The sequence below is a fragment of the Salmo salar genome, chromosome ssa04 (genome assembly GCF_905237065.1).
Source record: "Salmo salar chromosome ssa04, Ssal_v3.1, whole genome shotgun sequence".
Lineage (NCBI taxonomy): Eukaryota > Metazoa > Chordata > Actinopteri > Salmoniformes > Salmonidae > Salmo > Salmo salar.
Window position 1 is genome coordinate 22,009,116 of NC_059445.1, and position 16,429 is coordinate 22,025,544.

Below are 16,429 nucleotides of genomic sequence, written 5' to 3' on the forward strand. Positions count from 1 at the left end.
GTCTAATCTATAAATATGCTTAGTCTCATTTTAAGAAATATCTGTATGCTTCAAATTAGATATTGTTCTATAGTAGGCCTAATTTAGGCCTGTTTACAACGTTTCATGGACAACTGGGTTGTATCTTGTGCCAACACTTCTCACCCTTATGCCATGTTGTAATACAGACTCTTGCCAAGGTACCATTTTTCCTTTTACAGTTATAGCCAACGGGATCAACTTACCTGTGATGTCACCCTGTCAAATGTCTGTGATGTTTTGCCCCACTGAGAAAACATCTGGCATCATCTAGAACAAGAGGGACGTGACACTTGAGCCCACCTAAAATGTGTGGGAACTGAAAAGTGACCTACAAAAGTCACACAAGGTACAGTATTCAGAGAAAGAAAACGCATCAGTGTCTGATTCATTGGGCCGATGGTACATTATTTAGCTGGGGTCTTTGGGTTATTATTGGAGCCAGGCCCGGTTTCATAGGCCTCTCACAACTGGTGGAGGGATATAGGCTACATCACTGTCGACTTACCTCATAACACCTCTCTGAGTTAACTTTCTTGAAAAGAGCACGCAAAACAAAATGTCATTGACTGTTATTGTGACTTAATTTACACATCCAGGACCAACATGTCTTTTCAGACTACTACGTCATATCCATTCATTTCTTCACCCACACAGCTGTTGGGATGGCTACTGAACACTAGGGGAAAGTAAAGTCTCTTCGGGATAAAGGTTGAAATAATGTAGGCTAGCGACTTGAATTAGGTTCACTTCACTTCAGCAACATGACTCCTCACAATCTCATAATGATCCGCTCATGCACATAGCAGGTGTGTGACAAGCTCAACCAACAGAAGACATGTAACTTTAGGTTTTTTATCTCATTCGTTTTTCTCTAATCACAGTTGTCCGTCCTCGCGTTCATCCCTTTCAGCTGTCACCCAAACACTTGCTGACCTTACAACTCATTCACTGAGGCTCACCGTCTGGCCGGATGCCAAATCCCCAGATCGTAAACAGACAGTACCCTTTATGCCCACCGTGACACCCCGTGAGGAAGCACAGCTGACCCTGGGAAGGTGACACATTCACAGCTCCTCACCCCCCCACCCCCCACCCCCACTTGAGGGGCTCTCAGTGCCCTCTGTGACACTGTAACGTGCCAGCACTTCATCTAGTGTGTCTGCCTGTCAGTCAGTCAGTCAGCCAGCCAGCTCAGGAAAGGGATGAAGAGAAAGACAATATGAGGCATTTCCACAACATGGAGTTAAAACCCCCTTTATTTGAAGGAAGAGAGTAGTATACATGTAAGTGTATTCACAAACAAATGCACTCTCAGGATTTGTGCAAAACAGAGCATACAGACAATAGAGAACACAGGAGAACACAGACACAAACAGTTACAATCAAAGGTGCCTCACTGGCAGACAGAGTTTTTAGGCTGGTGCGTGCTGTGTGTGTGTGTGAGAAGGGTCCTATGCCGAGGGGAAAGCGGTGACAAGGTCATGGCCCTCCGTGGGTCTCGTCCGGGCTCTAGCGTGGGTCTCGCAGTACAGTTGGCCTTCCACGAAGAAGTAGCCCTTCTGTTTAAGGTTGACGTCACAGTCGGTGCACACGAAGCAGCCAGGGTGACGGAACTTGTCCCTCGCTTTCACCACTGTGCCCCTATAGAAGAACAACAGAGTTAACAACAGGAGTAGGCTAAAGTTACCGCTGACCCCCCCCCAAGTTTGCTGGATGTTCTTTGGGTGGTTGACCATTCTTGATACACACGGGAAACTGTTGAGCGTGAAAATCCTAGCAGAGTTGCGGTTCTTGACACACTCAAACCGGTGCGGCTGGCACCTACTACCATACCCCGTTCGAAGGCACTTAAATCTGTTGTCTTGCCCATTCACCCTCTGAATGGCAAACATACACAATCCATGTCTCAATTGTCTCAAGGCTTAAAAATCCTTATTTAACCTGTCTACACCGATTGAAGTGAATTTAACAAGTGACATCAATAAGGGATTATAGCTTTCACCTGGATTCACCTGGTCAGTCTATGTCATGGAAACAGCAGGTGTTCTCAGTGTACATTGTTGTCAGCTATGTTGCTCCTCACCCGATAACAAGTTTTCTCATACATATTTCTCGTATGCCAGTCTTTAGTCTAAAGACTGGTAGAAACATGTTAGAAATATTAAAAAGTACAACCTCAAATTCCAACTTCCCCTTTAAAGGCCCAGTGCAGTTAAACATGTGATTTCCCTATGTTTTATATACATTTCCACACTATGAGGTTGGAATAATACTGTCAAATTGTGAACATTATGATAATGCCCTTTTAATGTAAGAGCTGTTTGAAAAGACTGCCTGAAATTTCAGCCTGTTTCACTGGAGTTTTGGCCTGGCTCTTCCAAACCTCTCTGCCAATAAAAGCTAGTTTTCAGTTTTCCCCTCCCCAATCAGACCACTCCCAGACAGTCCTAACAAAATTCTTGCGTGAGAAATTCCTCTTTACTAAGAGTTTATTATGACTATTTTAATTGAAAACAATCACAGTTAGATACTTAATTGTTGCTCAGAAATGTTTTGATAATGCGATAAACCCCCCCCAGTCAATCAAAATCAATGATCTCTATCTGTTAGTCCTGTAATTTGTTGACTTCATTAGGCCTTAAATTAACATAATTTTGGTCTCTAGCTGATTATTATTATTATTTTTTTGTCAATGTGTTTTTCCTTCAAGAGGAGACTAGTTTCTGGCAGAACTTTTTAGGTGTAACTCTTCTGGTCTGGGTAGCAGTTTGATTCTGCTATCATTATACTCCTTGCCACTCTTTGTCTGACCAAACACCGATGATTAACACAACTAAGCAAACCCTCTGTAGAAGAAAGATACTGTTTGGCAACACAGGAGGTTGATGGCACCTTCATTGGGGAGGACTGGCTCGTGGTAATGGCCGGAGCTGAATTGGTGGAAGGGTATCAAAGACATCAAAAGTTCTGACCATTATTATGAGCCATCCTCCCCTCAGCAGCCTCCTGTTCTTGGCAATGACACAGAATAAAAGGAGTGGAATGTTATCTCAAAACAGGTTCTGGATTTCAGGCTGTAACTCTTCTTTTAAGTACTGAAAGAAATGGGTGCAACTCAATACCAACTTTTTATATGACATTCTCAGAGCAGCTTTGTCTTCGAAGTACTCACACAATGCCGTTTCCACACTTGTCACACATGGGCAGTTTCTGCAGGTTTCCTGTGGGCGGCGGTGGCTTAGTCATGGGCGCTCTCACTGTCCTCGTCACCATGGGGCGAGTCCCTGGACAACACATGGGACACACACTATTAGTACCCTATTCCCTATATAGTGCACTACTTCGAGCAGGTCAATACATAGGGAATAGGTTACCATTTGTGACAAAGCATACAAACAAATGATACAAATTAGGAGCATACTGTACATGGAGTATATTAAATTATTTTAATATTGAAATACAAAAGGGAGCAGAGCATTAGAGACATATATGATGTCACAGATATGATGACACCATAGCACAGTATATTGATGATGACACCATAGCACAGTATATTGATGATATCACCATAGCACAGTATATTGATGATGACACCATAGCACAGTATATTGATGATATCACCATAGCACAGTATATTGATGATGACACCATAGCACAGTATATTGATGATATCACCATAGCACAGTATATTGATGTCACCATAGCACAGTATATTGATGATATCACCATAGCACAGTATATTGATGATGACACCATAGCACAGTATATTGATGATGACACCTTAGCACAGAATTTGAGAGAAATACTCTTTTTGTGCATATGGAAAATGTCTGGCATCTTTTATTTCAGCTCATGAAACATGGGACCAACACCTTACATGTTGCGTTTATATTTTTGTTCATAGGCCTTATATAGCACTTTTCTAAAACCCAAAGACCCTTTACAATAAGCAACAAGTAAAGATATCAAACCTGGGTCATCAGTACCACTCAAGGTGAACATGTTAGCCTGCTGAACCAAAGCCTAGACATGTAATCTCTTCTCTACTAATTCATTTGTATATAGAGTTCACTCCTTGTATACCCACTTTCCAAGATCAGAACAACGTGCATTCTAAATGATCTCCTTCTACTTTGTCTTATAAAATTAATGGCCAACAAAATACTGATTTCAAGTCATATCTTCCTTTTGATTGTGGCTCTTTCCAATAGTTTTTTCTCGGGGTCAAAATGTATGCCATGTTGATAGCTAAAGGTTTTAATTCAACTATAGGTCCTGAAGTGTGTGAGTGGGAGAGAGCTAGCCCACACTGACGATGGCTTCAACACCGACAGGTTCGTCCTAGATATGTCTCATTAAGAAATAATACATTATTATATGCAACCGTGAAGCTCGTCTTGACTGCAGCATTATAGCCTGGAATCCACACTGAATGATGATATCATTACCCACCCATATCATAATGAAAGAGAAGCTACTTAGTGGAGAACTGACCGTCGCTGTCGACGAAGTCCTGCAGGGCCTTGAAGGAACCTGATTGCCGGGGCTCCTGGGGCTCCTCCTGGTCTTTCAGGAGCATGCGGTACACATCAGATTCCTCGATGGAGCTCAGCGTCTTGCTACTTCAGAGACGGACACACACACACACACACACACACACACACACACACACACAGACACACACACACACACACACACACACACACACACACACACACAGAGAGAGATGAGCAAAAATACACAGACACAGAGGTGAGCATTAATAACAGATGCGGCACACACTCACAAACACACACACACAAATATCCCACATTTTGTGGAGATGAAAAAAAGGGGGAAACCTAGTCAGTTGTACAACTGAATGCATTGAACTAAAATGTGTCTTCCACATTTAACCCAACCCCTCTGAATCAGAGAGGTGCAGGGGGCTGCCTTAATCGACATCGATTCCACCTATTCCATCCGAGATCTGCGGCTACCATGGGAAGCACTGTTCATCTAGCCCAGCAGACACCAGTGTAGTCATAACAACACTATCCTCCATATCAGATTTAACATCAGAGTCGTATTGAGGCCTGGGGGTCCAGACCTCCGCAGCTCCAGGTTTAGGGACGGGCTGTAAGTCACGGAGGGAAATGATGCCTGCCATCTGGGGCACTCTCACTACAGGGCCCTGAGGCTTTTGGTTATCGTAGGCCGCATCAAGCAAAAGGAGCCTCGCCAGACATTACAGAGACCAGACCTGGGGTCAAATACTATTTGAAATCATTTCCAAATACATTATCAGTGCTTTATTGAGCTTGCCTGGCTCCATGGACCAATAAAATAGTCCCAAAATGGCAAACCCCACCCATGTGGTACTCCAGGCAGGCTAGAGCAAGCACTCAAAGTATTTTAAATATTTCAAATAGTATTTGAACCCAGGTCTGACAGAGACACACATAACACAGGCATCAGCAGACATCCATAAAAGGAAGTGAAGAGTGGGAAAAACAGAGAGGAAGAATGGACGGGAGGAGAATGGAGAGAGGAGGTTAGAGGTGATGAAGCATGAGTGTGCAGACGCCTTTCATATACACAACTGTTTTTATAGTCACCGCCCATAGCCAGAACACCAAGTGATCTAATCAGAGTTTGCTAAAAGAGATCAACAGGCCTATAATACTAAACATGGATTGAATATGCTATATTTAAGCAATAAGGCACCTCAGGGATTTGTGGTATATGGCCAATATACCACGGCTAGGGCTGTTCTTATGCATGACGCAACGCAAACCCCCGAGGTGCCTTATTCTTACTATAAACTGGTTACCAGTGTAATTAGAGAAGTACAAATAAATGTTTTGGCATACACGTGGTATACGGTCTGATATACCGCGGCTGTCAGCCAATCATCATTCAGGGCTCGAACCACACAGTTTTTAAATGTATATATACACTGAGTGTACAAAAGATTAGGAACACTTTCCTAATATTGAGTTGAACCCTCTTTTGCCCTCAGAACAGCCTCAATTCATCGGGCGGGGACTCTACAAGGTGCCGAAAGCGTTCCGCAGGGATGCTGGCCCATGTGGACTCCCACAGTTGTGTCAAGTTGGCTGGATGTCCTTTGGGTTGTGGACCATTCTTTTTTTTATATTCACACTACCGTTCAAAAGTTTGGGGTCACTAAGAAATGTCTTGTTTTTGAAAGAAAAGCACATTTTTTGTCCATTAAAATAACATCAAATTGATCAGAAATACAGAGTAGACATTGTTAATGTTGTAAATTACTATTGTAGCTGGAAACGGCTGATTTGTTACGGAATATCTACATAGGCGTACAGAGGTCCATTATCGGCAACCATCACTCATGTGTTCCAATGGCACGTTGTGTTAGCTAATCCAAGTTTATAATTTTAAAAGGCTAATTGATCATTAGAAAACCCTTTTTGCAATTATGTTAGCGCAGCTGAAAACTGTTGTGCTGATTAAAGTCAAGGGGTCTGAATACTTTCCGAATGCACTGTATGTGTTTTGGAATAGTGCTAACTACAGTAACCAAACTCTGGCAGAAACAAATGAACAGAAGCTTTCATAGAAGACGACAGTGGAAGCTTATATAGCGTTACTGATATCACCATGCCGCCGGATTGAAAGCAGACAGACAGGCAGGCAGGCAGGCAGGCAGGCAGGCAGGCAGGCAGACAGACAGACAGACAGACAGACAGACAGACAGACAGACAGACAGACAGACAGACAGACAGACAGACAGACAGACAGACAGACAGACAGACAGACAGACAGACAGACAGACAGACAGACAGACAGACAGACAGACAGACAGACACCCACCCAACCACCCATCAACCCACCGACCATCTCACCCCTCTGGCTTGTCCTGGACCAGGCCCCTCATCTGTCCGTGCATGGCGTCCTGGATGTTGCCTGAGGAGTAGAGGCCTATGGGGGTGTTGTAGGCTGTGCTCACCACCTGACGATGGTCGTCGATGTTAGCTGCAGCTATAAAGGGCTGGGCCTTGCGGTTGTGACCCGTACCAATGGGTTTGAACTCCTGAATGGAATGAGAGAGAGAGAGAAAAAGACAAGGAGGCATTATGTGATGTTCTCAGTCTTTTTTTCTAGTTGGAAATGTGTAATTACACACACAAACACCAACAGGTGCGGACACAAATATATATAGACTTCTAAAACAAACAAATACACACATACAAGCTATGCAGGTACACACATATACTCACGCACACACAGTCTTTCTCTCTCGACCCCCTAATGAGATCCACATGACTTCTCCCTCTAGCTCTCACCTGCTGCTCAGCCTCCAAGTTGATTTTGAACGGGTTGGCTTTCCCGTCTTCCGTGACTTGAGGCGACCATAGCCTGGTTTCTGGTCTGGGAACAAGAATCGGGTCACGATCAAACAAGAGCTCACTGTCAACTCCCTCGACCGCAGGTGAAACGATTATGACCACAGACCATACATCAGTTTACATGGCGGCTGGGCCACGGTGCGCTGAGCACTCATAAATCAAACCCAACTTTATAGACTTCCTTTGGTGTGTGAACAGTATAAAAGTGTGTGTGTGAGTATGTGCGTGGGCGTGCATAAGTGTGTCTGTATTAGAGAGTGGGTGTGTGTGGCTCCTTTCTTGGCGTTGTTGGGTATGAAATCAAAGAACAGGAATGCGAGAGCTCGTCTTTTGCCAGCTCTGGAACATTCTACATAAGACGGAAAGTTCTACGTGTGTGTTAAAAGATATCTTGGGATTCATCAAGTAAGTTCTGTAGTTAATCAAACATGAAAGTGTGTTTGACTAGCTATGTGTGTCATAGGATACACCCAACCAGTGACAGTTTGTTTACTTCATTGGCAGTCACTTGTGTCAGTGATGTTTGTACACCTGTCTCAATTGTACGTCGTGTGCTTTTATGTGAGAGGCGCGTGTGTATTTGCGTACATGTATGTATGTGTGTGTATGTGTTTACGTGAGACGGCTGATATCCGTGTGTGTATTCCTGTGTGTGCATGTGAGTAGTGTGACCCCCACAGTGTGACCCCTGACCTTTGGACGGTGAGGATGAGCTGGTAGATGGCGTCTTTGATCTTGTTCTGGGCCTCACAGTGCATCATGTCCTCTGCCGGGACGCCCTCGATGGCCAGGATGACATCACCAGGACACAGGTTGGCCACCGCCGCCTTACTGCCGGGAGTGATCTGCCCAGAGAGAGAGAGAGAGAGAGAGAGAGAGAGAGAGAGAACGAGAGCGGTGACACATGCGATTGATCATTATTCTTTCCATTGTCACAAATTATTATAATAACGGTTGCCGTTATTAGTGTTGTCTTCGTTTACTTTGGTGAAGTAAGCCAATGTCTTCACTTTTCATACTTAGAAAGTGAACTGAACTGAGAGAATGAGGGAGAGGGAGATGGAAAGAAAGAGAGAGAGAGAGAGAGCTTGAAGTAAGAACCCCGGCTGCTGCCAAGGTACATTTTTACGATTCTCTCCCGTATGTAACTCGGTATGACTTGTAAAACCCGATCATTCAGACAGAGAGAAAGAGATGGAGAGAGAGATGGAGACAGAGAGAGGAGAGGGCGAGAGAGAGAGATCAGTAAGGAGCAGGTGCATGCTGCTGTTAATAATCTACTATTAGCCAGGCAGAAATGTGTGCCATATTTGTGTGGTTCCGTAGTCACACAAACAACATGGGGATATCCTTCTTACCTCACCGCACAAGCATGCCATCTCCATCTCACTCCCTTCCTCCCTTGTCCCCTCCCTCCCTCACTTCCCCATCTCTCTCCCTATTTCTGTCTCACACTCCACCTCTCTTATTCTCTCTAACACTCTCTCCTTCCATCTCTCTCCTTCTCCCTCCATCTTGCACTCTTTCTTCATCGTAATCAAATGGCACTTCAAAAGGCATGTACTGTCCTATGTATACATAATGAATGAACACAGGTTAGGTTGGTCTGCTGTGTATCAGTGCCACCTCGTCATCTGTCTGTAGTTAGGTTGGTCTGCTGTATATCAGTGCCACCTCATCATCTGTCTGCAGTTAGGTTGGCCTGCCCTATATCAGTGCCACCTCATCATCTGTCTGCAGTTAGGTTGGCCTGCCCTATATCAGTGCCACCTCATCATCTGTCTGCAGTTAGGTTGGCCTGCCCTATATCAGTGCCACCTCATCATCTGTCTGCAGTTAGGTTGGCCTGCCCTATATCAGTGCCACCTCATCATCTGTCTGCAGTTAGGTTGGCCTGCCCTATATCAGTGCCACCTCATCATCTGTCTGCAGTTAGGTTGGCCTGCCCTATATCAGTGCCACCTCATCATCTGTCTGCAGTTAGGTTGGCCTGCCCTATATCAATGCCACCTCATCATCTGTCTGCAGTTAGGTTGGCCTGCCCTATATCAGTGCCACCTCATCATCTGTCTGCAGTTAGGTTGGCCTGCCCTATATCAGTGCCACCTCATCATCTGTCTGCAGTTAGGTTGGCCTGCCCTATATCAGTGCCACCTCATCATCTATGTGACTGATTGTAGTTGAACAAATCTCTTTGGGCCTAATTGATACGTTAGGTTAACTGTAGGCCCACTTCTAGTGAGGTAGACAACCTTTAACCACTTCTGGTCGAAAGAACCTCAAATAAAAGCATAGATTTGCATGATTCTATTTCCTCCTAACACGTCGTTGCATATAGATTGGGAGAAGGTTGTTCATGAAATTACCTTAAGGCAATGTTTTGACGACCCAATTTTGTTGATAGGGTTGCTGCATTTTGTGCACAACAACCCACAACTATATGCTATGTATGTTCACACAAATTAAAAGCAATACCAAAACTCCAACTCAAAAGTAGATTCTGTTGCAGATTTTGCAGTTTGTTTTAGTAGCCTGTCTACTTGACAGTGTCCTGGCCTCCAAAGTAGATGGTTGAAACCTCTCTGTGTATAAAGTCAGGAGGTAAACCTCTCTCTCTCTCTGTATAAAGTGCCTTGCCCTCACTGGTATTTGAGCTCGTGCTCTCTCTCTCGTGCTCTCTCTCTCTCTCTCGTGCTCTCTCTCTCGTGCTCTTTCTCTCTCTCGTGCTCTCTCTCTCTCGTGCTCTCTCTCGCTCTTAACTCATAGGCCTATAAATAACCCAGGATGAACATTTTAAACTTTGGCTTTTTCCTAGACAACCATCTGTATCTCCCTGTGATGTGCATCATTTTTACTACTCTCCTATCCATTCCAACAGTCAGTCACAAATCGCTCCCTAACCCTTCATTTGGCCCTTTAAACGTTTGCAGATCTGTAAGGTGAAAGCAATATGGCGGAAGCTCCTCCACTACACTGGAACCTACCCAGACTCTTCAGATCTGCAAACATTGAAGGGTTAGGGCCAAAAGTTTCCTGCGTGGATGGACACCTGGGTTGTGTTCAGGAGGGAGAAAGCAACGATTTGAAACAGAGACCTACTACCATTACTAATTTCTATTTTGCTATGCTGTACACACGCTACTGAACACAGCCCCTAGTTTCTTCCCTACTCAGCTTCCAGTCCCAGCCAAAAATGCACGGCCGCAGCTAATTTAAACACCACTCGTCATCCGTCCTGGAGATAGTTTACACTTTCATTTGGAAACAAAATCAACCCGCAGAAAGGGATGTTTTTGACCAAAATGGCCCGGGAAGAAGAGGTTGAGACAAGGTCGAGGTCGGGGTTCAAGCTCTGCGAGCAAGAGGAATGTGGCAGTGGCTAAATCTCATTACAAGTGAGCAGCCCTTCGAACAGGGTCAAGGGTAGTGAGGAGATTTAAATCAATCAGCGGGAAAAAAGTGAAAAGTGACTGAAACTGACTCAGACTGTACTTCATCCCCCTGATGGTTAAGGTTAAGCTTGGGGATCAGGTAATCTGACCCTAGATCTGTGGTTAGGGGCATCATCTACCTGCAGTGCCTTTGAAAAGTTGTTTGATAATCAACACTTGTCTGACATCATGGCAGAGACCCCAGTACTTGTCCCTCCCCTCGCCTGCCTGACTCTCTCCTTCAGCTTGCGGTTCTCTGCTCACACAACAGGTGTGTAGTGGCCCCCAAGGGTCGGTGATTCACAGATCTCCCCAGTAACTTTTAGCCCCCGGCCCTGGTGTCAGGCCTAAACTTAGACACACGACAGGGATTACTGATACTCCTATGGTTACGCACGCGCACACACATATACAAAGACACGCACCTTGCCAACGTTAAAAACTCCAACATGTACGCACACACAGAGACAGACAGACACACATACAAACAAACACACAATGCTAACACAAACACATGATGACGATGATGCTGCTGATCACACACACACACACAGTTTAATGTCTTGACTTGAGCTAAATGGAGGGCATTCTCTGAATAACTCAACCTAGAAGCCTAGCCAGGAGACTGCGCTTTGATCACCAGCTATTAATCCATTCCCGGCCGTCTGCGTTCATTCAGCTGCTGTGTGTGTGTGTGTGTGTGTGTGTGTGTGTGTGTGTCAGTAGATGATGCAAACAGCTATTTCAAACTAAGCTGCAGATATTTACTGGAACACGGGTGTGTGTGTGTGTGTGTGTGTGTGTGTGTGTGTGTGTGTGTGTGTGTGTGTGTGTGTGTGGATGATCCCCCAGCCTTCCACCCCATGGAAAGACCCCTGCTGTATCAGGCTTTAACACACATCCCCAAAACACACATTCACAATCCAATGATCTTTCACTGGAAGTATCTGGGCTGTTCTATGTTAGGGAACGACCGTGTCCAAATTGCTTCCTATTCCCTTTATAGTGCACTACTTTTTTTTTTTTCTTCTACCAGATTCCTATGGGCCTTAGTCACGATATAGGGAATATGTTTTCATTTGGGATGCAGCCTTTTTGGAAATATTACTGCATAGTCAGTCAGGTTTAATACACTGAGCTCTTCCATGCTGTTTCTCATCCTAGGGCAGCTACTTAACTGAGACAAGAGGGTAAAGGGAAGGTGAGCCAAGTATGCTGGCAGTGAGCGAGAGAAAGGGGGAAGGGGGGAGCACACCATAGGCTAAGACAGAGCGGATCAACCTAACCCTCTACACGCAGAACACAATGGTGGAACGGTTGAGTACTGTATATCGGACTGTGTGCGTTCACTGTAGGAAGACACATACACACACACACACACACACACACACACACCTCCCTACTACTGGCTCCTCACCCACACAAACACCTAGCACCAGGCCCGCTCGAAGATGCTCGAGCACACATCACACATACAACACATACTGTAAACACACAATCACCCACCCATTGTCAGTCTGAAAGTATCAGGTACACATGCTCTTACCCTGGAGATGGTGAGGGGCTGGTTGAAGTCCTTTCCCCCGGTCAGTCGGAAACCCCACGGGGCCGGGCCGTTTAGGACAACGTCCAGTGGCATGTCCCCCTCTCTGTCCCTTGTCCCCGTGTCTCTGTTCCTGTATCTGGAAGTACACTGGTGTGTGTGTGTGTGTCCCAAACACAGCAGGGTTCTCATAAACAAAGCAGCGGGACAACTTAGTCATGTACCCTTTTATACTAGTGGAGTGGTGGGGGGGGGGGGAACCCCACCCCTGAGTGAAGTCATTGGCCCGACTCAGGACCAGAGGCAGCTCTCCCTCTCTCTCTTGTTCTTTTCCTCTTTTGGCTGGTGACACTTTCTCGCTGTTTTCCTTTACTTCTGTTTGGACTCACTCTCTCTCACACTTTCTCTCTCCCTCTCTTTTCCACCTCCTTCTCGGACATAGTAGCTCTTTCGCTGTTTCTGAACATGATACTCATTACACTTCAACTCATCCAACTCACATAGCGTCATTCTTCTCCAGCAGTGTCTCGCTCTCTTGCTCCACCTGTATGCCTATGAACATCCAGGGGAAGAGCGGAGATAGGCCAGTGTCTGTGAGCATGCGGCCCACTTGTCTCTCCTTGACCCCCCCCCCCCTCCCCCCTCCGGCGGCTCCTGCCCTTATTTGGTCTGCCGGCGCAGCTCCTTGCTCAGGCCCTGGAGGTCCCCCAGGCGCAGCAGCATTCCAGGCCCTATTGATCTGGAGCGGCCCAGAGCTAGGGCTCTCCTCCCAGCCTCTCTTTCGCTCTCTTCATTTAATTCGAGATCTCTCGTTCTTTTTCTGTTTGTCTGATCTGGACATGAGCCAATCTCCATTCTGTTCTGAACGTTTCGCTCTCTCTACTTTTCTTTCTTTCTCTATCTCCACACAGTGAGTATTAAACAGAAACGAGGTCAGAGGTGTTTACATTCCCATTAGCGGAGGCACTTTTTCTTTCTCTCGCTCACGCCTAACTGAAACCGTTACAAGAACATCTAATGCAACTAACTCATCCGTCAAACACAAGCAGTTCTTATGTGTGTATGTGCGTAACAACGTTAACGCACAGTAAGCATTGAAGCAAGACAACCTAATCTATTCAAGTTGTCAGCCCACCCCCTGTGCATTAAGCCTGTTTCCATAATGTCAACGGGGAGGAAGAAAGCCAACAAAAACAACGGATGGCCAATTATGATGACGTTAAAGTCGTTCGTTCTCCCCTCAGTGTCGATCTCCTGAAACTGCTAACATACCTCCTTCAAGACCTATCAGTCCGGGTTTGTTTGTACAGTTGCCATGGGGACAGGTTTAGGGAGGAGCTGACTCCTACACAAATGAAGGATGTCTCGGATGGTGTGTGTTATGTAGAAGGAGCGTACGTACACACACACACACACACACACGTCTCCAAATACGTACCTACTTCACATAGAACACACTTCAAATCGTGATTCAACAATACAGTCCAATACATATTGGGGCAGTGAACTTTAACCTTTCAGTTTACAAATAGAAAAGACGTATACCCAAACGCGCTACAGCCCAGCTTAAACAGAAGGCTATGATGGAGACGATTTATGCCGAAACATAACCCTTTTGTTTGTTTGTCCCATCAATAAATCTATCAGATTTACCCAGCAACAAAGGGCTCCTTTGTCTTTATTCTGAGTCACCAGTTGAAGTATCCCGGGGCAAATTATGTTTTTTGGATAAATACCGTTTAATTTCATACAGTATCAAATGTACAGTCATTCCTACATGGACAACAGCACTACTTAACTATTGTATAACCATGTTTTTGTCACACCAGTGAGAAAAGAAGTCCGCCTGCTTTCAGACTTTCCAAAGAGAGAAAAAATATTGAAATTATCAGGCAGAATTTATTAGGAATACAGTCACCAAAAATCGTAAATTAAAGCAGAAAGACTTGTAATAAGAATGTCTTCATTGCAATGCATCCACTTGAGTTTACATTTGGACAAAGCTAAGAGTCCACACTTGTAGGCCCGCCTTTCAGATGCAATATAAAACAACTCCAATGTGAGCGGGGATCCTCCATGTCTTCAGTCCAAAACCTTTAAAGTCCCCGAAAGTGGTAGCAAAGTCAGACTAGAAATATTTTAAACGTTAAATTCCCTTATACTCAATTTTGTTCTCCAGAGCGGTTATCCCTGGTAACACTACAAGGTACCACTTTACATTAAGGTACCCTTCATAAAGAGAACCTTAAAGTAGTGTAGTCCACCACAAAGGTTTTCTGTTTTTGCATAAACGTTATTTATTAATTTTGCACCATAGGGATATGGCGGTATGGCTGTCTGAGGCGAATGAGGTGGATGTAGGAAGAGGTGGTGTGAAAAAATGACAAGCAGAAAGAAAGGCAACCCAAACTGATGGTGGGTGAGAAAAGAGTTTATAAAGCAGTGGATCGTGTCATCGATTTACAGCTCCATACAAAAGACGTACAAAAAAAACAACAACGCCGACAGACACGCAGTGCTCTCACATGCCAGGGTCGTGTTCATTAGGGATAGCAACGGGAAACGTTTGCAACAGAACATGAAAATGTGCATTTCTTATTGGACATGTCCAGGTAGTCCGTTTTCTTTTGGTGCCTAATGAACACGACCCAGGGAAGAGTGAATGAAAAGGGGATGGGGAGAAAAATAAACTAGAACAAAACCAATCAAAAACAGAAACCAAAAATAAAGTAATTACATATTAAGGTGCTTAAACGACTGTTCTGCGGTCAGTGTCCTTCCTATACGAATACATACTCATTTACCCACGAAAAAGGCAAAACAAATGTCATAAATCATATTCATTGAACACAAAAAGTATGCCTAATAAATGTTATTCAAATACATTGTTATAAGCTATTGCAGTGACACTCTAATCGTTTCATTCATCCCGGACAGTAAAAAAAGGTCACCGTCAGAATTACCTATAGAGAAAAAAAACAACTCCAGGAACATAACTGTATAATTCAACCAAATTCATTTACACTGCTTATCTGATTATATTAGAGTGAAGTAAAACATCCCATTTGGACAAAGGCAATGAATGTGGCAACATTCCTAATACGGTATTCAACAGCAATCGTAAAAAGAAAACCTCGTCATAGAATAAAATAACACCATTTCAAAAAGGAGGGTTGTTTTATTGTTGAGACCTGAACGTTTGTTGTATATTGACAAAAGTAAAATGTCAGACTCGACTGGGAACACATTTTTTGGCTATTGTCTCGTTATCTTAAACATGACAAGGGGATTTGCTCTGGTTGAAATTAGCCAAAAGTACACTTCACCTTAGGCCACTTCAACTAAAAGAAAGTACACAAAGTAAGTTGAGAAACAGATGTTGCTCCTTCCATTCCATGAGTTATATCTATGGACGGAGACATCTAAATGACGTTTTATCAATATTCAATACTTTTCCCATTATAAACATCTATACATACAGAAAAAAGTGGGAAAACTAGTTGCTTTTGCATATGGTTTTCCAACGGTATCAAACTCCTAAAGCCCTATCGACAATCCAATCTAGCTTTCACTTGTAAAATCCGTAGTGTACTCTGAAATGTTACGTGAGAAAAGGGATAAAATGCCAAGTCAACCAATCAATAAAATCCCAAATCTATAAATATTATTTTCCATCAAAAGTACAAAATGTACTGTACTTGTTCAAACAGAAGGGTTCAAAATAAAAATATCAACGATTGACAATTCCACATTTGAAATAACTCATCCATATAGGAGTTAGCAAACACTATAATGAGAAACTGGAATTGACTGTAGACCCATAGCGGGCAGATATCCAGAACCTTCCGGTGCGAATAGAAGGCTCTGGAGAGATATATGCATTCATATATGCATTCAATATCAATGCATTTGCCTCCAAACATGTCATACCCTATCCTGTGGTATCCAGCAACACTTTCGGGTATCATGGATTACACATCATCATTTTCACTGGGGAAGTGTTCCTGTGTTTGGTGTATGAAATGTAACATCTGATGAAGATTTTTGTACTAATAATACTGTGG

At 44.1% G+C, this 16,429-nt stretch overlaps 2 protein-coding genes across 3 annotated transcripts in view; both read right to left on the bottom strand.

The window, feature by feature from the left end:
• Positions 1-1,248: 1,248 nt before the first annotated feature.
• Positions 1,249-12,908, bottom strand: pdlim3a (PDZ and LIM domain 3a). Of its 2 annotated transcripts, none has more exons than XM_045716197.1 (7): positions 12,369-12,908; positions 8,085-8,236; positions 7,329-7,413; positions 6,888-7,075; positions 4,516-4,640; positions 3,194-3,305; positions 1,249-1,662 (listed from the first exon to the last, which is right to left on the bottom strand). In XM_045716197.1, the coding sequence occupies exons 1-7, from the start codon at positions 12,555-12,557 to the stop codon at positions 1,473-1,475; spliced, it is 1,041 nt and encodes a 346-aa protein (XP_045572153.1). In that variant the 5' UTR covers positions 12,558-12,908; the 3' UTR covers positions 1,249-1,472.
• A 1,872-nt stretch (positions 12,909-14,780) lies between these two features.
• The window catches only part of LOC106602561 (sorbin and SH3 domain-containing protein 2), an 81,830-nt gene continuing 80,181 nt past the window's right edge, over positions 14,781-16,429 (bottom strand). The window contains exon 26 of the mRNA XM_014195264.2: positions 14,781-16,429. This exon is cut by the window's right edge and continues 888 nt beyond it. The gene's annotated coding sequence lies outside the window, so the exon portion shown is untranslated.